The following is a 22612-nucleotide window of genomic DNA, read 5'->3' as shown; positions in this document are numbered from 1 at the left end:
CCTCGTCAATTAATGGTTTTAAGAATTCATTAACTGGAGATGGTTTCGACATTCCAGAAAATATTCCAATTGGAAATGGTGTACTGTCAAAAATTTGATCAGTGATCCCCAAAATTGGCCAGAACTGCATATTTGAACTGCGAAACAGGGGTAGACCATCAATGTTAATTTTAATTGAGATAGATTCTTTACATGGCTGTTATAACTGCATTTTTGATTTAATGTAGTTAGCAATGCCAAAGTGATAGTACTTGCCCCCTGCTATGTTTTCAAAAGAAATGACTTTAATGGGCTTCAGAAGTGATCTTGGATCCTTTGGCAAATCTATGTGGTATGGTTTTAAAATGTTTAACAAACTAGATACTGCTGTTTGTGATATGTTGTTTGATGTAGCCCATTCCCCCAACTGATCAGAGAGGCTCATTTCATCAACATCTGACTGGCTACTACAACATGGTGAAAGCTCTTCAAATTCACTTTCAGAATTACTGCTAGGCCTGTGGGTAACTCCAGGATTGTTTAATGTATTGTTGAAGAGGTGTTTGCTTTCAGAAGGCCTAGTGCTAAGCCTAACATTGTCATGGCCTGTTTGTGATACTGTGGGGCTAGAAGTAAAATTTAGTGCAGTATTTGTGACTGGAATGTCTAAGTTGCTGGGCTCTTGAACCTGTTTAGGAACTTTACTCTTATCTATTTTGAGATAGGGGTGGTGCTTTAGTTGAAATTGTACATTACGTCTTGTTTTCCAATACGATATTGGTTTTACATAAGCCATAGCAAAGAACAAATGTTGAAAATTCAAGACTTAAGCTAGCTACGGGCAGTTGTGCTCAACTGGCCTAAAATATCCTCTTAGTCTCAGAGGGAACTATATTGAGTATTCAAGACAGCTGTGGGGATTTTGTCTTTCCTAAACTGTTATTGTTAAATTAATATCCCAGTGTCCCTGGGCATTCTCTTCTTTGGGATTGTGAACTAGCCTCTAGTCTAGGATAGTATCGAATATGGTAAAAAACACTTTTGGTGCCGTTTTTGGTAATGTTTAAGAATACGATATAGGAGGGGGGGGGGTGATCCTAGCTTGGGGCAGTTTGAAACTGGGAGTGGGACGAAAATTGTAGCAACCCCTGGGCCTAAGCTCAGTTATTTACCTTTATTGTTATACCGTTCGAAGAATAGACCTAGCCTTTTAATGTTTGAAAAAATAAAATTGACCCCCTACGTCTAGGCCTTGACCGACTTCATAAAGAGGAACAAAATGAGGACGTTATCATTTCAGTTTCTGCTATACTCCAGTATAGGGTATAACTTAATTCGAGGAATCAACAAAAAACAGACAAGGCCTAGGCTATAACATCCTACCGCCTGTGCAGTATATACAACAGCATACACTAGGTTGGCCCATAAATAAATCTGAGCCTATAGGCTATACATAGTATAGTATAACAATATAAGTATACAGAGCAAAGTCCTTATTTCCACAAATTATATCGAATCCTTGGCAGTTTTGTTTTTTTGAGACCGCTGCCACTAGTTTTGCATTTATTATATAAAAACCTTGTACTCCGAAAAATCTCGTACCGCAAATCCCTGTTTGATGCTGATCAATTTGTTATAGCTATAACGGCCGGTTAATGTATGTTAGACGTGGAATGTTTGTCATATATACAATGTATAATCCATGCCTCGCAAGCTGCGAGATCAAACACGTGTATGAGTACAGCAACTTATCATGCTTGTACGTACGTACGATTCGACCAGCCGGTCATTGTGTAGGAGAGTGATTATTTATGTTAATATTTACGCGGGAAACTTTCAATGTGAGGGCGTGTGTTTGCACTAAAGGGAATATATGACTTATCTAACGTGTGGGATTCATATCAGTTATACGAGCAAGGGATGATACACGTAGCATATTTGGTCCCCGTTTCCGGAAACTGAATAAATTAGAATTAACTAAAGATCTGATACTGTAGTCTATTTGTAATATGGAAAGTTGCAGGTGTGAAATATTGTCGAATGAAACCTTTTGTTTGACTTTTTGCTTGCACACATTTGCAAGTCCAAGAGGCACTCCCCCCATGTAATCGCTATACTCCCCCCCCCCCCCGTCAAGGAAAATTTAATTTGCCTCAAGTAATCAACAGTAAGAGCTCTACAGAATCGTGCTATTAAGGCTTAGATCTTTATCAAATTTTAGTGTGATATAGCTCACACTATTTGCACAAGAAATATTTGGAAGTAATTTATTCTAATTTAGTTTGGATCCTTTTGTCAACAGCCTTTAATTCACCGAATGTCCGAACGTTATATGTAGGCTTTATTTTGCATGTTTACAGTTTTGTAATGACGTACTTTGTGCTAAGAAAATGTAATCTTTTGTATTTTCAATTGTCCGAATGGTTGACTCATTAAAAGACCGTTTTGAACGAGAAGTCAATTTTGTTTCTATTTCTTAAGCCAGGTTCGGCATTTGCACGATCGTATTTAAGAATAAAATACGGTAGTGCTTTATAACCGCGAAAATAGATCGCATTCTGGCGCAGGAGCTATGTTTGATCTACCTAAGTTAGCAAATAACCAGTAGCTATAAAGGAGGTCCCACACTCTAGAAGTTTCAGCCTCGGCAACACTTAAAAGATGGGCCTGACCTATACTAAAGCATTAAAAACTTGACCCTTTGTTTATTTGCACGTGATTATTGGGCCTATATGACCAATTATCATGGGTCATGGCCAATCATACATTACATGACCCAGCCTATACATGAGATTTAATGCAGAGTTTTGGGGAGGGTGGGGGTAGTCTGCTGTGCTGTGAAAATATAAAACGGTATGAAAGAGTCGTACTGTTTTTATGTTGTTTACATTAATTCCAATTTAAAATTGAGTTGCCGTGGCAACAGCCCTAGCGCCCACACCAAATTAACAAACAGATTGTGACCGGAAATGGCGGATGAAACTCCCTATAAATGAGTGTTTCTGTGTGTGTGTTGGGGGGGGGGGGGCACTACATGGCTAAACAGTGGCCCAGAGTCTACCTAGAATTAAACAAATGGTATAAGCTTTTTGACAGACGTGTCAAGAAAGCGTCGGTACCCGACAGAACCACGATTTTTGGCAAGAAGTTGAGTTATTCTATAATGTGTGAGACATGTCCCCTTATGACCACCGTTAAAGTGTCGTGTTGCACAATTACAACTCGTAAATATTAAAAAAATGAACAAGCAACAACACTGAATTCCACTAAGGAGCAACCAAAATTCAACGCAATTATATAATGCTATGTTCGCGAGATTAGTATAGTGCAATTCGTCAAATCATTGAAGAGTAATTTTCTTTTTAATTTCCCGACTTTCTTTGAAAAAGTTTGGCACTCTTCAAATTACAGAAAATTAATCCGTTGACGAGATCCGTCGGTTGTACGGTCAAAACGGCAATTTCTAGAATCACGTTACCATCTCAACATTTTTCAGATATTTGTAGTTTTGTTAAAGTTGGTAACCTGCCAATTTGCAGAAACTTGAAGGAGATACTTTATCTCGTCAACATTTTCCGATTTCTCTCATTTTTGACATAGTAGCAACTCAGTGTGCGACTCAGCAAATTACAGAAAATTAATAAATTAACAACATTCAATACCAAGTTTGTGAATTTTATGACGTTATCGTCTCGTCAACTCGACAATTGACCGTTGATTGTGGTTTAGAAAAGTCGGTAACTGTTTCAATGCAATGTCCCTTCTGCGCTACCATAGTCTTGGACAGCGCATAAAAAGAAACTGACATTCCTCTTTCATGTTCGCTCAGCAGAAGATGAAAGCGCTGCCGACGCACATTTGTCTACGGAAGTGTTATAAAAGCGTAGTCGGGGATGTGTTTGTGAGGATATGGGATGGGGTATAACGAGGTATGTTCTAGTGCATCAAACGATTACTTGATTCATTGTTATATGGAGATGCCATGACCGAATCAATTAGTTAAGTTAAACGTTACCTCAATATTACTGCACCAGATATGGTTCTTTCTTTCACTCGCAGTGCAAGTGTTATGGAAGAAAACGAGTGTAGATTTGCAATATACTTGTTAACATGTTTAACATTGCTCTATAGCTTCATTTTACTGAATATATGTCTCCTTTTATTGGATTCATTTAAGTTTTACTTACCTTAATAATGGCATGATAAGCGAGAAGTTGTTGTATATACTGACGGTACTTTCACAGCTTTCGTCTGAGTCGCATATGATTGCCAGTGTTAAGTTGGATGTCACGGATACACGTATTTCGAAATGTTTATTTTACGTTATATTAATAAACTGTATTAAACGTCGAAGGTATACGTATTCACGTAAGCGCCCGCTGTGGCAAAATTGATTCGACACCGATCCAACGAACTGTTTATGATATAGTATATTTCTAGATAGTCATTGGAGCGTATAAAGAGGGAAGCTTATATATTTCTACCGCCAATGCCGTTCCAACACCGAACTAGTTCAGCCGACGTCGATCCAACGAATCGTTTATGATTAGTCTATTTTGAATTGTTGTTTTAACGTCGTTTAATATGGCGTCTCTTCTCGACACTTCATTCGACGTCGATCCAACCAACTATATCAATGATTAATTCGGAGAGACATTTATGATTAGTCTATTCTTTCTGGTCGTTTGAACGTCGATGGGACGTCCTCAGTGCGACGTCGCCTGTCCGTTGTTGAACGAACGTCATTCTAACGAACCGTTTATGATTAGTCTATTCTTTGTGGTCGTTTGAGCGTCGATGGGACGTTCTCAGTGCGACGTCGCCTGTCCGTAGTTGAGCGGACGTCGATCCAACGAACCGTTTATTATAGGTCTATTATAATAGGTCATTTCGGTGTCGGATGGACCATTGAAACGCGACGTATATTAAAGGACTGTCATCCGACGTCGGAAAGACTACCTTTATATAACTACGATATTAACAAACGTCCATCCGCCGTCGTTAGGACGTCTAAAATTGAAAGGATTTATTTGTGACGTCAATCCGACGTCTGAACTACTACTTATGTTGGACACCGACGTTTAACCGACCATCTGGACCTAAACCCGACGTCGATCCGACGTCAAAATGTTTACTGGGGAGATGGTAGCGGGCCTATCAATGTTCACCAAACGAAAGACTGGGGATACAGCAGAAATGACCGTAAAAGTGCCTGTTGTAAACATACCGTCGCTGCAAAAATGGAATCGCGAACAACGAGCCCCGAATCGGAGCCGGGAGAAAACCTGTTGCAGAAAAAATTCACCAGTTGGTTCCGACAATAGACAACTTTATTCGATAAAACGGATTTGTGGTACTTTTTACGTGACCCGTCATACGGGATACAAAAACGTCACGGCCAAACGGCACTACCAAACCATCCCATTCTTAGAAACCAAAATCAGGTCAAGCGAGCCAAAAAAGTCCGGATTTGTGGTATGTTCATGACTTGTGAAGGTACCAAGGAAAAGGAATGATAGTCTAAAGAAGGAACCCGATGCCCACTATTATGCAGTACGAGTAGAGTATAGAGTTGAACTTCCTAGCAAGTATGGTGATGCATGCTGTCTTCTTTCATGTGACACAGTGAACAAATAAATGTAGGGACTCTAGCCGTCAGTAGTTCCCAGGTAACAAAATTACGTTTTTATAACGTTATATTTACGTACCGTTTACGTTGTAATTACGTTATAATGTTACGTTGCAGTTATGAAATTTTGTAGACTCCAGGGGACGTTATATTTACGTTATATTCTGACCAAAAAGTAACGTTGTGTTTACGTTTTTAATACGTAATTTTGTAACGTTCATCTGTTACGTTACAATAACGTCGCATTAACGTTTATATATAACCTTTTTAATACGTTGCTACGTTTATACAACGAGATTTTGCGACTTTAGTGATTTACGTTTTAGTTACGTTGTGATATAACGTAATGGTTACGTAACTTAGTAACCAACCCCGCCGCCCCTCCACGTACACACTGAGTATACCCTAACACACCTTGGCAACTTAAAAAAGGACTGAAGACATTTCCATCTTTATAGATACAGAGAATGTTTTATTTCTTCTCCGTAAAAAATGATCAATGACTGAATGATACACAACATTTTTAACATGCAATGATAAATTTAAAAGCAACTTCTTATAAATAATATAGAAGTTTTTGCACAGAACGGTACCCAAAATAGTCTATGATTAAATAAGTTTACTCTCACATGTTCATTGCAATCTTTAAGGAGTTAAGATTTCCCTTCGGTTATCATTCTTACTAGTCTTTACGGTTTCAACCAAAAAATCTCTTTTTCTTTTCATGCCCTTTTATGCATATTTCACAGTAGATTTGTATAGAGTATAGATCAAGATAGTTATAAGAAAGGGTACCCTTCTTTCAAAAGCTTCAATAAGAAAAATCACTAAATATCAAATACAAAGTACAAATAGGATAATGCCTTGTTAAAAAACAGATGGAGGTAAAATGAGTTCCACGAACTAATGTAAACTCAATCGTGTTAATAACGTAATAAAACGTAACAACCTTAAGTTCGTCTTTTTTGCTGGTTTTTGGTTTCAAACAAGTACCAGAGATACCCTTCTTATATATAGTAGACCTTTGTAATTTATATGAAACGGCATATAATAAGAGCTTATAGTTCATTGAATTGCTTTAGTGCAAAATTAAGTATTAAATATGACTTTTCATGCTATTAATATGTTCGATTATTCCAAAGTTGCATGTTTTACTCCTTAAATAAATCGTCCTTAAAATATTGTAGAGGCCCGATTCTATAACTGTGTAAGCAAAGGAAATATGGTAACATATGGGGCAGAAAAAGATTGGTTGTAAGTCTATTTTCACTAAAGCAATATCACCTTACTAGTCCCACCTAGTTGTCAAGAAAAATGGAAGAATTTGGCTTTACTGGTGTCTGTTGAAGTTTCATTTAAACTTGACATAATGCATTGCTTTTTGGGTCTCGCTTGTCGATCCCGCAAGAAGAAGCACTGAATACAATGAACAATATAGCTGAAGCCCTATTATATTTTACCCATTTGGCATTCCAAAGCACTGTTATTCAACGACTGCTCATTTGCATAAACAGCTTTTGCATTCCACTGATCTGTGCGCTTTGTGATGTGGACGTTGGTGGTGGAAATAGCAATACCGTGCACGCTGCGTGCTATAGTGTAGTCGTAATAAATGCAGCCAGCGTGCCACTGACTTATATTATAACGCGCACACGTGAACGCTCTGACAAGGCAGGCAGGGCATGTCATGTAAGTATAACCTCTCGTATCTTCGCCATTTGAAACGCTTCCAGTTCAGTCATATCCCCTAAATACTTAATAAATGAATAGTATTTCGTGAACGTTAGTATTGTGGCTAGCGGCCTTTTGTGTTTTGTTTTCGCCTGCCAGTGTGACATTAATTTTGAGCTCCGCATTGCAATTAGTAACAGCCATGTGCTGGATGTATGATCTTCCGTATCACACATTCACATGAAGGCTAGGCTAAATAGGCTACAGGTACCTAGACTAGTCACGCTACATTCATCAACATTCCAGCCGTTACTGAACTTTTTATTATTTACAAATAAACAGTGACAGGTTTCTATGAAGTATAATGATCGAGTAGCCATGGCAGGCCCAGTATTGGTATATCCTAGCCAATTAGCCTCTTCAATTTCTTTACATTGTGTGTACCCTAGTGTACATGACAGTGAAGGCTATAGCCAACTATAATCAGAATCCAGGCTATATTATTTACAGTTTAGAGTCAATAGCGCTGAGTAGTACCTGATATCGCATAACAAGTCCTTTCACGATAATGCCACATTCCCATTTAGCAAAGATGAGCCTAGTTCCTATACCATTACCAATATTGTAAATTAAACACAATTCTAGCATTTGTTATGCAAGTTGTAGAATTTTGTAGGCTAAAATAGAACTGAGCTGATGTTTCCCTGTAACAATAGTCACTACATGATACAGCAGCATGGTAAGTACTGTGAGTGTGACCAAGGACAAGTCATCTTTATCATTTTGCCTAATGCAGCATTAGTCATGACCATCATATAGGCCTACACATATTAATTCCACACATCAGAGAACTGCTTAAAGCGTCTCTCTGCACCCACAATTTTAAAACAATATAAATGTTTGTATTATTCTGCTACGTTATAAATATAAGAGGCAACATGTAACTACCCCTTTTTGAGTCATACTGGAAAGTATCTGCTATTTAGAATATATTCAGCGTGCAACTAGAAATTTACTGTTACTGATGACGTGGTGTATATTACCATAGGAAATGTGGTGTAAAATTCCAGACGACTTTTAACACACTCCATCGACAGAATAGGCTGGTGTATCGATACTGTGAAGTGTGAGGATGTATCGGTTAATGTAAGGTTAGCCGAGTATATAACATAGGCTAGCCTAACGTAATATTACTGTGTAGGCTGAATTGGCTAGGCTATACACTAGGCTAGTGTATATTGAGAAGAGATTGCAGACGTTGAGAATAATAACAAAACATGGGAATCGGTGAGACAGTGAAATCATGGAAATAATAGTATATCACAGACCCCTACAGAAGTCAACATTTCCCCCTTCATCCCCTTCCCCAGGACGGCAATCGAAGCCATCATTGCTTCCTTCATCTGAGAATCCTGCAGATGTCCGTGCCTACAAGAACAATTTCAAGAAACAAGTGTTTTAAATATCAAAGGTAAAGAAAATAGTATCATAGAAAGCTAATTTAGTCACACTTACAGTTTAAAGCAATTTTCAAGGTTGAAAATCTGCTCAATTGCCATTAAATTGCTTATTACATCTGTAACTGTAAATAGTATATAAGGTCACCTTGTTTTCTTCACAGTAGTCATAGAGACCCAAAGCATGTTTTTTTTTTACCAAAGATGACCATATTTAAAAATCTGGCATATTTGGGGCCAAAACAGTATACCTTTTTTAAACATATTTAAGGGTTGGAGTAAAAGTAAAATGCACTGAGGTTATGAGAATATAATATTTATCAAGTCTATTACAATACTGATTTGCATACACCTTAATTTTCTTTAATGAAAGCGATAATAATGCACCCACAACACCATTTCAAGGATTGTACATTTTACGTTCTCAGGGAACCAATACGTTAACTACTTTCAACAAGCTTTGTTAAACGTCTTTAATTGTTGTGGCCCTATGGAGTTCTCTGAAAGGTAAAGGCAAGCTTAGAACAAAAGTAGTATATATGTTATAAAGATATTTCCTTATTATTGATGTAGATTGTGTATTTTAGATCCTCCTGCAAGCAGGAACTTGCGGAGAAGCCTCTTTGGCTTATCAATGACGCAAGCTGACCGAGGTCAGTCTCTTACATTCATATTGAACGTCCATGATTATGAATTCTCAACAACTCTGTAACTGGACGACATACATTAGTCTTAGAGTGACTCGAACCGGGGACCTTATGATTGGAAGGCACCAGTGTTAACCACTGAGCTAACACTCCACATAACACTGAGCTAACACTCCACAGAATATACAATAAGTATGGCTTTCATAGACTGTGGAGAAGAGTTTAATTTTAATGAATTTTTATTTATTGAAGTAAACAGTTAATACGTATGTTTTTCGGGATTTTCTTTTGTTGTTTGCAACAAGAACCCCTAATTTTTCTTTACCCAATTGCCTGTACATAATTTGCTTTTGTAGTGTAGTTGAACTTGTCATAGAGCATTATTACTTCCAAGCCATTTCAGACATGGATATAAACATTCCCCCTTCTCTAAAGTTTGTACCCAAAGATTACCGTGAAATTAGAACCTCCAGGTTTGTTGGGGGCATGCTTCAATGTCTCTGCAACTTCTCTCTCTACAAGAGACACAGATGTACCTTTGTGGGACCGTAGACAGGCTTCTGCAAGAAATCATTCAATGAAATATATGTACGTATTATCATTATTTACATTGTTTGATTTTGTTTGTATCAATTATATGGGTAAACCTTTTGCTCCATACCTAACAAAAATGCGGTTAAACTAAGTATGAAAGGAAAGTTTAAAGGTTAATACACATTGCCCTCACATTTGACACACTGATTATCCGTTATACTTTGATCTGTCTTATATTACTGACCATGACTCTCAATACATGGTGAGGATGCTTTACATTTATATCTTTGTAGGAAGTTTGATAATACTTACTTATGATGACTCTAAACAGCTGAAGGCTCTGAAAAGGCAGCTTTCCCCGTCTACCCTTCATGCTGTACCTGGACCACAATGCATTAGTCCCAACATTTTTCATGATTATTCTCACGGTGTCACCAACACGGTATCCTCCCAGTGCACTAAGGAAATTTACCTGTTGCAAAGCGCAAAATACAAGAACAAGCAAACGTGAAAATGCTTATATCCATCAAGAACAATATAAACACAATTTTCAGAGTATGCATCAAGCTTCTGACAATTTAATTAACTCATTTCCATTTCTTGTTATTCCGGTGCATGGTGAAAATGATGGTGTGTGAGGTCAGTCTTATTATTGAAGAAATTACTGATGAATTAGTTTCCTCCTTTTACGTAGGCACAGGACTATCATAGCCAGCTGTTTGTTTCTGGTAAAAGTTTGTATAACCAGGTTCATTTTACTTTCTGGTAGCTCATTAGTTCTTCTAATATTTCTTTAAATGTAACTCGTAATAAATTTAGGTTTAAGGTTACCAATTTCTTCTTGTAGTTTTCTTCTTTTAGTTTTTCAGACAGTTCATTCATCTGTTGAACTGTTGTCATTTTTTCTTCAAATATGTCCTCCGACATTATTTCATCAGAAGCAACATGCCGATTGCTAGCCAGGGTCCGCAGCAGTGACAGCCCTTCCTTCTGGTTTTCAATTATGGTATCCAGTTTCATGAGTACAGTTAACTGGAAATCTGTTTAAGAGGTAGAGTAGTTTCAACATAGCATTTCAGAACAAATTCCAGAAACTTCCACATAAAGTACATCTACAAAAGGTGGTTGTGATAAAAAAGATTATTAGTTGTGCTTAATTTCAGATTGTCATTTCATAAATTGTTTCCAAATTAAGCACAATCCTGCTTTGAACGTTGTACTCTTTGGAATAAGCATCTTAGAAAACCGTGAGAGCAACTGATGTTGCCTTATAAACCTACTTTCTTGCGTGTTGCTTTGTGAAGCCCTTCTAGGAGAAACCAAAGTGACTGCATTTGTGGGGGTGGTTGGTGGTTCTGGTTCTTGCGGTGTAGGCACAGCTGGAGGCGTAAAAATGTCAGGATCTGCTCAACGTAAAAAGAAAAGAAAGAGCCACTGCATTTATTCAACCTGATACAATGGAGATAATGTTCACCTGTATTTTAAGATTTGTGCTCATTCCCACTCTTGTGATTAAACTCATCCCATAGGTAAAATAAAGATTAAGAAGGTTCAAGTCATAACTGTTACATGAGCATGCAGATCAAGAGATGATAAAAGTTTTTAAACACAAATGAGCATTAGTTTGATTGGATTTACAATTTTGTCAGATGGCACTTTTCTTTGTTAGTATGACAAACATGGATTACTGCTGCCAATTGGTTGACATAGGTAAAATTCTCAATGTTTGCTCAGATTATTGCAAGTACCAGTTGGTTTAATTAATTACAGTTTTGTGTTGTGATTGAGGCAACGAAATAATGTTGCATCCACTTCAAAGAAAACAGATTGCTTGTAGTTTCCCAAATCACACCATGAGCAAGTTTGCTTCACACCACTCTGATTGTTCATGCAGAAACAACTTAAAACTAAGTTTAAATAAACACGGTACTTGATTACATGGAATACAGTGTTTTCATTTTTTGACATCTCATATTGTCATATTCTTTTTATCAGCAGCCTTCTCCACAAGTGGTCCTAACAATTTGCAAAGCATATCCCCTCATGGCTGTTTGATTTGGAGACAGATGACGTAGCATCATGGAATCTGATCTTTGTAATTGTCCTTGCTCTACAGCTAGGGTATTAGAGAACTTTTTGTTAAATCTGTGATTTTTAATATATTTTGACTTACGTTGTTGTGAATTTGACCCAGGAATCCTCTTTTTCCGGGTTTCAAGAGATCTGTGTGACACAGCATCTGAAAGGACAAGATATTGGGTAGACATAAGCCTGCTTTCCTTGTACACTGAAATCAATCAATCCAGAAGAAAAGTGCTGTTACAATTTAAGAGTCAGATTCCATTCCTTTTGATTTTATAATAAGAGATGACCGTCTTAGCAGCCTTTGCTTTCGGTAATACTTGAGTGTCTCTATGTGTGTTCGTATATTCCTATCTTGAGCAGGGGAGTGTAGTGAGTTGAAAATAGGTCCCTAGTACAGTAATGTCATTGTCCTTCTGTATTTGACTGGCGCGTGAATTATTCATAGCTTGGTCCACATGGGCAGCATGTGGTCAACAGAACCCCTTTGTCTACAACCTCGCTTTCCTTATTTTGGTAATGTAGGTACATTATTAAACTAAAGTGAGCTGCTGGTTTACTATTGATTGTTACTTTTCTTATGTAAACATGTTTATAATTACTTATATTTTGGTGCTAGAGTCAAATCTCTGCAGTAATACAGGGATTGGATGTTAAAGATGAAGAATATTCTTGCGCTTGTAGCCCTGAGTTTATGCAAATGCACCCTCCTGGCTTGGCGTGGGTTAGAGTCAGTGTTGCCAGCGTTAGGGTTTTTAACACTAGATCTAGCGTTTTTAGTCATTTCTGGGGTTCTTGCGTAGGTTTTTTTTAAGTTTGGTAATTCTAGCTTTCTTTGCCTAAAACTAGTTAAATTTACAAATAATAGACAATTTTTCCGATTTTTTAGACCAAATTCTTACTTGGAGACCCATCCAAATTTATTTTGAGTATTTTTGACCAATCTTCGGAATTTCCTAGCGAAAATTTGCATATTTTTTCTTATTTTCTGGGTCAGACTATCACACAACTATCACAAATCAACTATTCAAAATCTATTTTGTGATCGGTGACCATTCATCCTACGAATATGTGCTAAATTGACTCGAAAGAACACGAAAGTTAGGGAAACTACCGTTGAGCGTTTTCTGGGGTTTTATTTTCGTAAATGTAGCGTTTTTTCGTCAACTGTCGCTGGTAACACTGGTTAGTTGCATGTGAGAATTTCAAGAAGCAAGGTGTCTATTAGAATGAGAGAAGATTATTTCGTCCGTTTGCAGTTTCAAACGATGATGAAGAGTTATTTTGGTTCTGTTTGGTGAGTAAACATTAATATTGTCTCACGTGGTTCTTTAGCTGTTGTTTTGGGGTAGAATGAGGCTATAAGATATTGATTAAAATTATGTATAATCACGATATTGTGTAAGTGCAAATTGGTCATTTAAATAGTATGTAGGTATTAGTTCCACGAAATTTAACGTTACTAAGAACTGATAAGAGTATATTTGTATGAAATTTCGATGTGATTTATTCAGCTTCATATTACAGCATGGTAACATTCAATTGATATCCTATGTCAGCTTAATTTTATATTTTAATTATTCATATTTCATGTCACACATTCAGTATGTATAAGTAATAATTTCACCAATTTTTGGAGGGCCTAGGTTGCACTATTTGGCAAGGAAAAGAGGTATAAACCTAGACTGGTTACACTGGTTATATGAGCATGGTATTGAACAATGCACTGATAATTTCAGCAGTGTTTCTTTCTGTGTTGTTAATATTTTACTGTTAATATGTTGATCCTCAGTAAAGAACTGAATATATTGCAGGCCATATGTGTTACTTTAGAACAAAGGATTTGGGCCTAGGCACATGTTCAATGGTTCCACTGTGTACAGCAGTATATATATATATATACAGTTAACTGTAGTGTAGGCTACAAGGAAAAGTAAATTAATGTAATGGCTTTATTGTTCTTCTGTTCAATCATCTCATTATATATTTTATATGTTTTAAAGTTAGCATGTAGATAATTTATACTGTTCTGCAATGTTCATTTACCATACGTGATTAGTGACAATTTAGCCGAGCAAATGTTGTGGGTTTGCAGGGCGCATTCCAAGTTAATTTGTACACGTATATTTTTTATAAGGTTCATCTTTTTTGTTGACATAGATGTCTATGTGCAGAGTCTGGAACTAAGATGGTCTAGTACTGATGTCAGTAGCCACCTGTAAATTGTTTTCGTAATTGGTTTGGTGAGTAATAGCGGTGCTGTATATAATGTTGTTTCTTTAAGGGTAATTAAATTAAAGTGCTGAAGGATTGTATTTTTCTCTTTCATTTTCTACTAAACTGTAGAAGTGCGGTTTATCGATTGACATTTTTCCATTGTTAAATCTGTTATCATTTCTTCATTCAATATTTATATTCTAAATTTCATGATTTTATAATTTATATGTTCAGTAAGGATTTGTTGCTCATTTTTTTCACAGTCATTGACTGTTTGCTATTTCTACAATTATTTCACATGAATTCTTATGTTTGGAATGCTTTCGGTGTAACTATGCTATTTGAAAGAAGTATTGTACCAACGTGTGCATATTGTAGTATGAGCGATTTAGTTTACTTTTGCAGGAGTACTGTTATAATTTCATATTTCCATATTGTTTAATGTTTGTTTCTTCATATCACTTTCAGGAGCTGTTTACTACTTATATTTTTGGTTAACGTTATTGGTTGGTTCGAGTTGAAAAGATAAGGAAACTCAAGAACAGATCTTGGTCCTCTCTGCCTACGTAGTCTGTGACTTAACTGCAGACGGGCCCTTCCCTTTTGTTACCGCCTCTATCAGCGTGCCCTCTCAGCCCCTATCCTTTCAGAAGCCTGGTAGTTCTCATGTTTGGAATATGCATACTGTGTTTCTGATGGAACTGAGATAATTGGTGGTCAATTGAGGTCAGCTGCCAGTGACAATATGTGAAAACCTTGAAAGAACATTACCTGAAGAAGGGGACCTTGTATTCATTTCCTACTTGGTAAACCTACTGACTTTCATTAAACCGCATTGAATGAATCCATGAGAAACGTTAGGAGAGTAATTGTGAAAAAGCATCTGCTTTACCTATGGATGTAATGAATGGCCTCTTTTGATGGATGCCTGAAAGAACTGGAGGCTTTGGAAGGGCTGCAACTGGTGCAGATATGGCTTCTTCAGTGTTGTCTTCATTTTCATCTGCAATGGCATGTGAGCAACAACAACAAAAAACTTTCTTTAATGATTGTACATATCATAGTACTCGTGGCAATACAATCAGGCCGAAATGTCTTAAAGTTGAAATATGACATATGCAGCAACAATTACTTAAAACCTTATTCTTCAATAACTCTCTGATATGGCTATTATTAAAGGCTGTCTCTTGTAAATGAAAACGTTAAATCAGCAAAAATGAATTGTTAGCAAGTCAAATGTCATAATCTTCAACAAAGGGCTTTGAAAAACCAATGTTTTCTTCCATGACATGTTGATTCATATTGATACTGTAGCATTTTTAGTAACATAATTTAAGAGAAATGTTTTAATGTTTTCTCCTCTTAACAGGGGTAGGACTTGACAAAACTGAGGAAGAACTAGATACTGCTGGAAAAAAAATAACATCATCTTCAGATGCCTACCGTCTCCATCACTCTCAGAACCACTGGAGACAAATCTTGCCGGTGCCGTTCTCTGTCTTGAGCTGTTCTGAAGGCTTTCCCCTTCAGAATCTATGTTGGAAGTTTCCTCGGCCAGCCGTGACAGTTTCTGTGCCTTGTTATAGTTGTCTGTGGTATGGAAATGATGACAGACTAACAGTTCCCAGTGTGTTCAAGTATGATTATTTTGGATTTTCATCATAGCATAGAGCAATTAACAACTTTATTGACTAATACATTGTAAAGGGGGTACAATTGCAGTTTGAACTGAAGGCTCACTCAGCCAGTGTTCCATCAATGTCATACGGAATCCGTTTTGAAGGGAATGCCTTTTTGATTCCTTGGCGGTAGCCGAAGGAATCTATGCGGTCATGACTGCGTGTGTCTGTGTGTGTGTGTGACGCCAAGCTTGAAATTAGGTTTTCTCAGCAATCCCAAGGTAGATTGATCTCATTCTTGGTACATAGGTTATTTTGGTGCTAATATCATGAATATTAATGAGTGGGCGGGGCTAAGAGTGATTTTCAACAAATGACAATATCTTCGCAACCGTAAGTTAAATTTTCATGGAACTTGGTTTGGTGGTACAAGAGGAAAGTTCTCTATATGAATATGGTGACAGTTTGTCCAATCTTATTATTATTCATGAGGGGCGGGGCTAAGTGTTGTTTTTCGCAAAGAAGCTTGAAATTAGGTTTTCTCAGCAATCCCAAGGTGGATTGATCTCATTCTTGGTACATAGGTTACCCATCATGAGTAGACGATCCCTATTTATTTTGGTGCTAATATCATGAATATTAATGAGTGGGCGGGGCTTAGAGTGATTTTCAACAAATGTTAATATCTTCGCAACCGTATGTTCAATTTTCATGGAACTTAGTTTGGTGGTACAAGAGGAAAGTCCTCTATATGAATATGGTAACAGTTTGTTCAATCTCATTATTATTCATGAGGGGCGGGGCTAAGTTGTTTTTTGCAAAAAAGCTTGAAATTAGGTTTTCTGAGCAATCCCAAGGTGGATTGATCTCATTTTTGGTACATAGGTCACCCATCATGAGTAGACGATCCCTATTTTTTTGGTGCTAATTTATGAATATTAATGAGTGGGCGGGGCTTAGAGTGATTTTCAAGAAATCTTCAGTATGACCCGGCCAGGAGTCGAACCCCTAACCTTCCAGCTGCAAGTCGGAATTCTACCCCAATACTATTAATGAGGGGGGCATGAATATTAATGAGTGGTAGAGCTCAAAGCAAATTCTTTAAAATATCAATTTGTTCATCAAACTTGAGCTGATACAACATTTGTGTTGATGCTACATTGATATTCATAAAAGGTCGGAACCAAGTGTACACAATGAACCTACAGTAATATTTAGATGCCAAGGAATCTCAAAACCTCTTGGTTTTCTTGTTTTGATTTGCTTTCCACTTGGCTTGAATTTGCGCCTGCATTATGAAACAGCTAAAATCTAGAAAAGAAGTACATCAATATAAAATTGTGGTTGTAGGCTACTTATCAGCTCTGCGAGAGAGTATTTGGTTTTTTGAACTAATGTCACTAAGTTTGTGTCAATATTCAAACAAGCATATAGATGGAATTTGGAAGGAGAAATTTGGAATTGCCTACCAACGAAACGAAACACACGCACTTTGTGCTTGGACCATCTTTCGGGATCAGGCAGTTCCCCCTTTTTGGCCCTGAAAGTGGCATTGCTTCTTGGCCAATAACAGTGTAGATTCTGAAAATACAAAGCAATATGATTGTTGGGACAGTATTGAAGTGATTGTACTTGTACCACTTTCACTGACATATTGACATACTCTGACACATTGTAATGGTAAGTGTGCAATACACATTAATGGGTCTTTATACTTGTGACTCGTGGTTGGCTAAAACTAAAGAGTGATGTAAGATTCCAAGTGGTTGTAGAAATATTTGGAAATGACTTACTTCACCACTACCTGCAATCCATTTTCTGCTCACAACTTCCACAGACCCCTCAGCCACAAACTCCACAACTGCAAATTGGTTCATCTGCAAGAAATAAAGTCAGATCAAGAATTATGACAACCAGATACGCTGATGTAGTTTTATTTAAAGAACTCTTTTTTACATGTTTAAAATTCCTAGGATCTGCATGGAATGTTGTTGGAAAGTCTCGATAAGTGATCTTTACAGTCAATTATTCTAAGAATTAGCTTGTATGTAGTTATGAATATTTCCTCTTCACATCAGTAGTGATTGCGATATCATCATTATAAATTTGGAAGTACATTTGTGCTGCTTTTTAAATTTGATGTAATATTGCAAGAAAAATGATGGAATCTGATTTTTCAAATGCCAGAGCATTAGTGGTCAATTGATCAGAGACTATTTCTTTTATGACAGCATCCCTCTTGTAAACTAAATGAGCACCAATTATTCTGGAATCGCATGGATGGCTGGTTACTGGATGAGTCTTTTCGTAGGCTCTGCACAAGTAAAGATTCCTCTCATCTCCAGTATAGCTGATGCTGTGTAAAATTTCACAGCAACATGAATTATTTATAATATAATGATTGTTTGGTCTCTTAACAGAAATGCTGCATTTGCTGATTGGCGGAAAACTGTGTGCCTCGGAATATTCACATAATCTCTTGGTTATCTGGATAAGTGGGTTCCTGCCAGATCTAACTAGCCTCTTTAGGTGCTGCATGTAATTTTCAAATGGAAAAGCTGCAGACCTGTCCAAGCTGCCATGTAACACAGCTTCATCTGCCAAATGAACTAACGAGTGAACATTGTACACAAGGAACTCATTACCATACAAAGTACGGAACTGGTGTACCGCATACTTCAATAACTGGTCTGCATACTTGTAGTGAATGTGTGTAGTTGATGGACAAACCAATATTGAGACAGCTAAGCTGAGACATAGGAAATGGTCATACAGGTCTTTCCTCAAAATTCCTTTCAAAACAATCTTGCCTGTGTAAAGAAGGAATTGACGAAACTCTGTTGCTTTCCATCGATCGATGTCTGACAGGCTCCTTGGCTTTCTAGCAAACTGATTGGTAATACTTGGCTTCAGAGCTAGTAATCGATTGCTGATTTCTTCGACATGTCCTGCTGACATTCTTACTTCTTTTTTGCCTCTTATCCATGATGTTAGTAATTTTCTCATGACACCAAGGCAAACTTGATGCATATAATCAATTGGGAACATCATCGGTGACATCACAGAATGGAGATGACACTTGCTTGTGATGTTCAATATTTGTCTGGCATCGAAAAGAGTCGTCAGTCCGCAAAGTTATGCCGTCCACTTCCGGAAATGTCATTCTACCCTTCCAGGCTCCTTTTTGGGTGCATTTGTCACAGCCATAATAACCAGAGTATAACTTCATACATTTCACAAAAGCTCTAGCAGGAGCATCACACACAATACAACGTAAGGTGACTTTTATGTTTCTTCCGTCATTTGAAAGACCATGGCAGAGTAAGTCATTTGTGGTATCAATCAAGAAGTCCAAATTTTGGGGTTTTGAAATTCCTAAGGAAAGTGCTACTGGAAAAACTTTGACTGGTTGCAAGTTCATTACACCACACAGTATTGGCCAAAGGGATGTGTTGGCACTTTTGAACAATGGCAAACCATCAATATTCAGTGAGATTTCAACATGGTCAATAGTAGAGTTTGTTAAAGCATAACATTTGACAATCTTAAGGAGTTCACTCTTTAATCCAAGGTATATGTAGTCCATGCCAGATTTGATGGTAGAGGTAACATTCCTTGGAGAATTTAACAGTGTACGAGCAGTAGTAGGGAGACAACTATGTCCTGATTTTTGTAGTATTTTTAGCAGGCCATCAATTGCATTATGCTTAACATGATATTCAACTGCCCAACTAGCAAGGTCGGCTTCAATTGTACACAATTTGGTGCTGTGATAAGAATGGCCATCTCCCACTGAATGACCCTCTTCGGCAGAGTCACATTCATCCGATTCGGATTCATCATCATACCTCTGTTCAGGACCAGGCTCTGTTGGCTTTTCATTATCATGTTCACTGATGTCATCAGCTTGTAATGATTGGGTGCCATCACAATCAAACATGGAATATGTAGCCCTATTCTCGAGTTGCTTTTCAGCACTTGCAGTACTGTGAAGTTCTTCAGTAGATCCCAAGCTACAACTAGCACCATCATCCTCGTCTCTGAGAGCTTGGTAGTTTCTTCCAGTATTAAGCAAACGAGCTGCAGAAATAGATTTGCGTTTGTATTTTCTGCGTTTGTCCTTAGCATTTTCCATAGTAAAATGGCTGCAGGGATATAAAGAATTTTCAGGATCTCTAACCACCTGAGGTTAGAAATCATTACAATAGGCAATATCTTTTCAAAAGGTTGTGGGTCATCATTTGTATGGTGGGGGAGGGGGGGCAGTATGAATCAATTCTTGTAGGTTTCCATTATTGGAAATTGTCTATAATTAAATTATATTTAAGCATCCATTTGTAAAGTGTTTTTGAGTCAACATTTGTTAGAGTTGGGGGAGAGAGGGTTTATAGAGGTTACAAAATTAAATTCATCACTTGTTCTTCTTGGTTTCCATTATTTAAAATCCTCTATAATTTAATTATCTTTCTTAAGGCATTTGTAAAAAATGGATTCAACATTTGTTAGGGGGAGGGGTTGGCAGGGTTCGGGTGGTTACATTAATTACATTCATCAATTGTTCTTGTTGGTTTCCATTATCTAAAATCCTTGTTTATAGGTTAATTATCTTTCGAAAGGTATTCATAAAGTTGTTTTTCATCAATTGTTCTTTTTAGTTTCCACTTGAAAGTTTTTGGGGGCTTTTATAGTCACACATCATGTAGTTTCCCTCTTTGTTAACTGTGCCTAATTCTTAAGTACAAGCTCACAAGTTATTTATTTATATTTACTCCTATTAAACTCAATTGTTTTTTTTAAGGATTCAAATTATTTCTTAATTGTTAAGTCTGCAACTTAATTGTTTGTGTGGCTCTTTAGGGTGCAACATTACTTGTTCTTGTGGATTTCCTTTATTGAAACTTGTATGTAGTCTGTAATTAAGTTTTTCTTAAATATATGCATGCAATGAATAATACAAATTCACTTGACAATATCCCTTGCTCTTCAAATATGTTGTCATTTGAGTAATTTTCAAAGAAATTGTGTTCGCTGTGCAGCTCAGACATGACATTAATAATTGTCAAACCGAGTTTCTTCAAAAAAGGCGAACTTACGTGGTACGGATAGAAAGTGACGTGTGATAAGGTTATTGTGTCTAAATTGAACCAAAGTTATTGGTAACGTGTTAGAATTAGGCCTACTTTCCCAGAGGTCTTGCTTCCCCACGACATAGCCACAGACCCAGTGAAAAACCAAATACAAATTTAGGTTACGAAGATTGACAAATGAAAAGTAGCATATCTGGACATGTGGAGAGGACTTAAATGACCCCAAATTATAGCACGTTAAAATTGCAAGAAGTTTTCCAACATTATTTCTTTGAGGTCTACACTCTCCAATTGTTCTCAGACATTCAGAATTTTGACCAAATGGTGACCATGTTTGAAAATATGACATGCATATGGGGCCAATAAATCATACATTTACGATTCCAATTGATGCAACAAAAAAAAGGACGTGCCCCCTGACCCTCTCAAACTGCACATAGCCTGATGTCAAAAGATTTGGTCGTCAAAATATTAGAACGGTAAGCTAGGCCGAAAGCTTATAATTCGGCGCACAAAGCTCCAAGTTATGAACAATATCAGCCGAGAACTTATCCAAAGGGGGAGTGCTATCATTTTACTAACTAGTAATATACAACTGACAAGCCGTTTGGGAATCCCAATGACGTAGTCGTCATTGTCGTCATGACAACAAGAAGCTGTACGTATGAGAGTTGGATTCTCCGATTAGTCATCGGCCTGATGTGCGCGAGCTAGCAGTATTGTACTGTAGAAGAACATAGTTGTATAGTACTGTACTAGTGTAGTACTACTGTACAAGTTATAATATATATGTTACAGTTTAGTGGAATTTAAGTTACTTTCGTACCTAATTGGTCATCGGGTTAGCTTCTTAATTTATTTTAGTTATTTTAACTATTGCTTTAAACCCATATACTTATTGGCGAGGACAAAGTTAGCCTAAAACTTAGTACTCAATGGCGATGCGCGCTAGTACTAGGCCTATAGACCGTATGTCTAACGTAAGCCTAAGCTATATTTAAGATATAGAAAATTCCCTCAGTTAAAAATAAAAGGCTAACTTTATTGTAGAAAGGAATGCTCGCAGACTTAAACACAAGAAAAAGGTATCGGCCTATTGACATGTTATTTTATAGTGTTTCGCGTGATTTGACTGCCTCCGTCGGCAATGTGGCTTCTATCAACTAGAAAATTAATAGGCCTAGCTGCAAGTTACAACTTATACTTTGACAAAGTTAGACCAATTGGCCTAACAATGTGAAATTCGTTTCTTAGGTTGATCCGACACCGCTATTTGACTTAATAATACTTGGTAGTAATATTAGTCGAATTTCATTGATAAATGGTTTTAGCCTACTTAGTAATATTATTATAGGCCTAATTATTTACAACTTAGCTCAGCCATGTATAATGCAAGACTAAGCTCGTCGACGGACAGATTTAATTACCAATACCAGGCTCCATTGCAACTGTATCTGGTAACCTTCTTAAAATCCTAGGCCCTACTCTTACGCCTTATTTATGCTACAATCAGGACTAATTAGCTACGTGCATGATGCCCAGTTTGCCTAGTATTACTAATAGTACTAGTCCGATACTTTTACCAGTCTGTGTAGGCCTAGCCCTAGGTTATAGCCAGGTTAGCCTAGCTAGGCTAGCCAACTTAAGAAGATCGAGGATATATAGTATAACTGCCGGTAAACACCCGGCC

General features: G+C 37.2%; 2 protein-coding genes across 3 annotated transcripts; one reads left to right on the top strand and one right to left on the bottom strand.

Annotated features, from left to right (window-relative positions):
- Positions 1–9982: 9982 nt before the first annotated feature.
- Positions 9983–15847, bottom strand: LOC139985045 (uncharacterized). Its single transcript, XM_071999224.1, has 5 exons — positions 15660–15847; positions 12091–12156; positions 11198–11320; positions 10749–10957; positions 9983–10389 (listed from the first exon to the last, which is right to left on the bottom strand). The coding sequence occupies exons 4-5, from the start codon at positions 10935–10937 to the stop codon at positions 10132–10134; spliced, it is 447 nt and encodes a 148-aa protein (XP_071855325.1). The 5' UTR covers positions 10938–10957; positions 11198–11320; positions 12091–12156; positions 15660–15847; the 3' UTR covers positions 9983–10131.
- LOC139985044 (uncharacterized) lies at positions 13014–20805 on the top strand. 2 transcript variants are annotated; one of them, XM_071999222.1, is made up of 7 exons: positions 13014–13296; positions 14160–14242; positions 14685–15231; positions 15586–15853; positions 17673–17726; positions 18256–18330; positions 18365–20805. In XM_071999222.1, the coding sequence occupies exons 3-6, from the start codon at positions 15141–15143 to the stop codon at positions 18308–18310; spliced, it is 468 nt and encodes a 155-aa protein (XP_071855323.1). In that variant the 5' UTR covers positions 13014–13296; positions 14160–14242; positions 14685–15140; the 3' UTR covers positions 18311–18330; positions 18365–20805. The 2 variants fall into 2 exon arrangements, with proteins under 2 accessions (XP_071855323.1, XP_071855322.1); XM_071999221.1 differs by having other exon boundaries at positions 18256–20805.
- The last annotated feature ends 1807 nt before the right edge of the window (positions 20806–22612 follow it).

The sequence above is a fragment of the Apostichopus japonicus genome, chromosome 17 (genome assembly GCF_037975245.1).
Source record: "Apostichopus japonicus isolate 1M-3 chromosome 17, ASM3797524v1, whole genome shotgun sequence".
Classification (NCBI taxonomy): Eukaryota; Metazoa; Echinodermata; class Holothuroidea; order Aspidochirotida; family Stichopodidae; genus Apostichopus; species Apostichopus japonicus.
The sequence above is the reverse complement of the archived record's forward strand: the minus strand, read 5'-3'. Positions and strand labels throughout refer to the sequence as shown.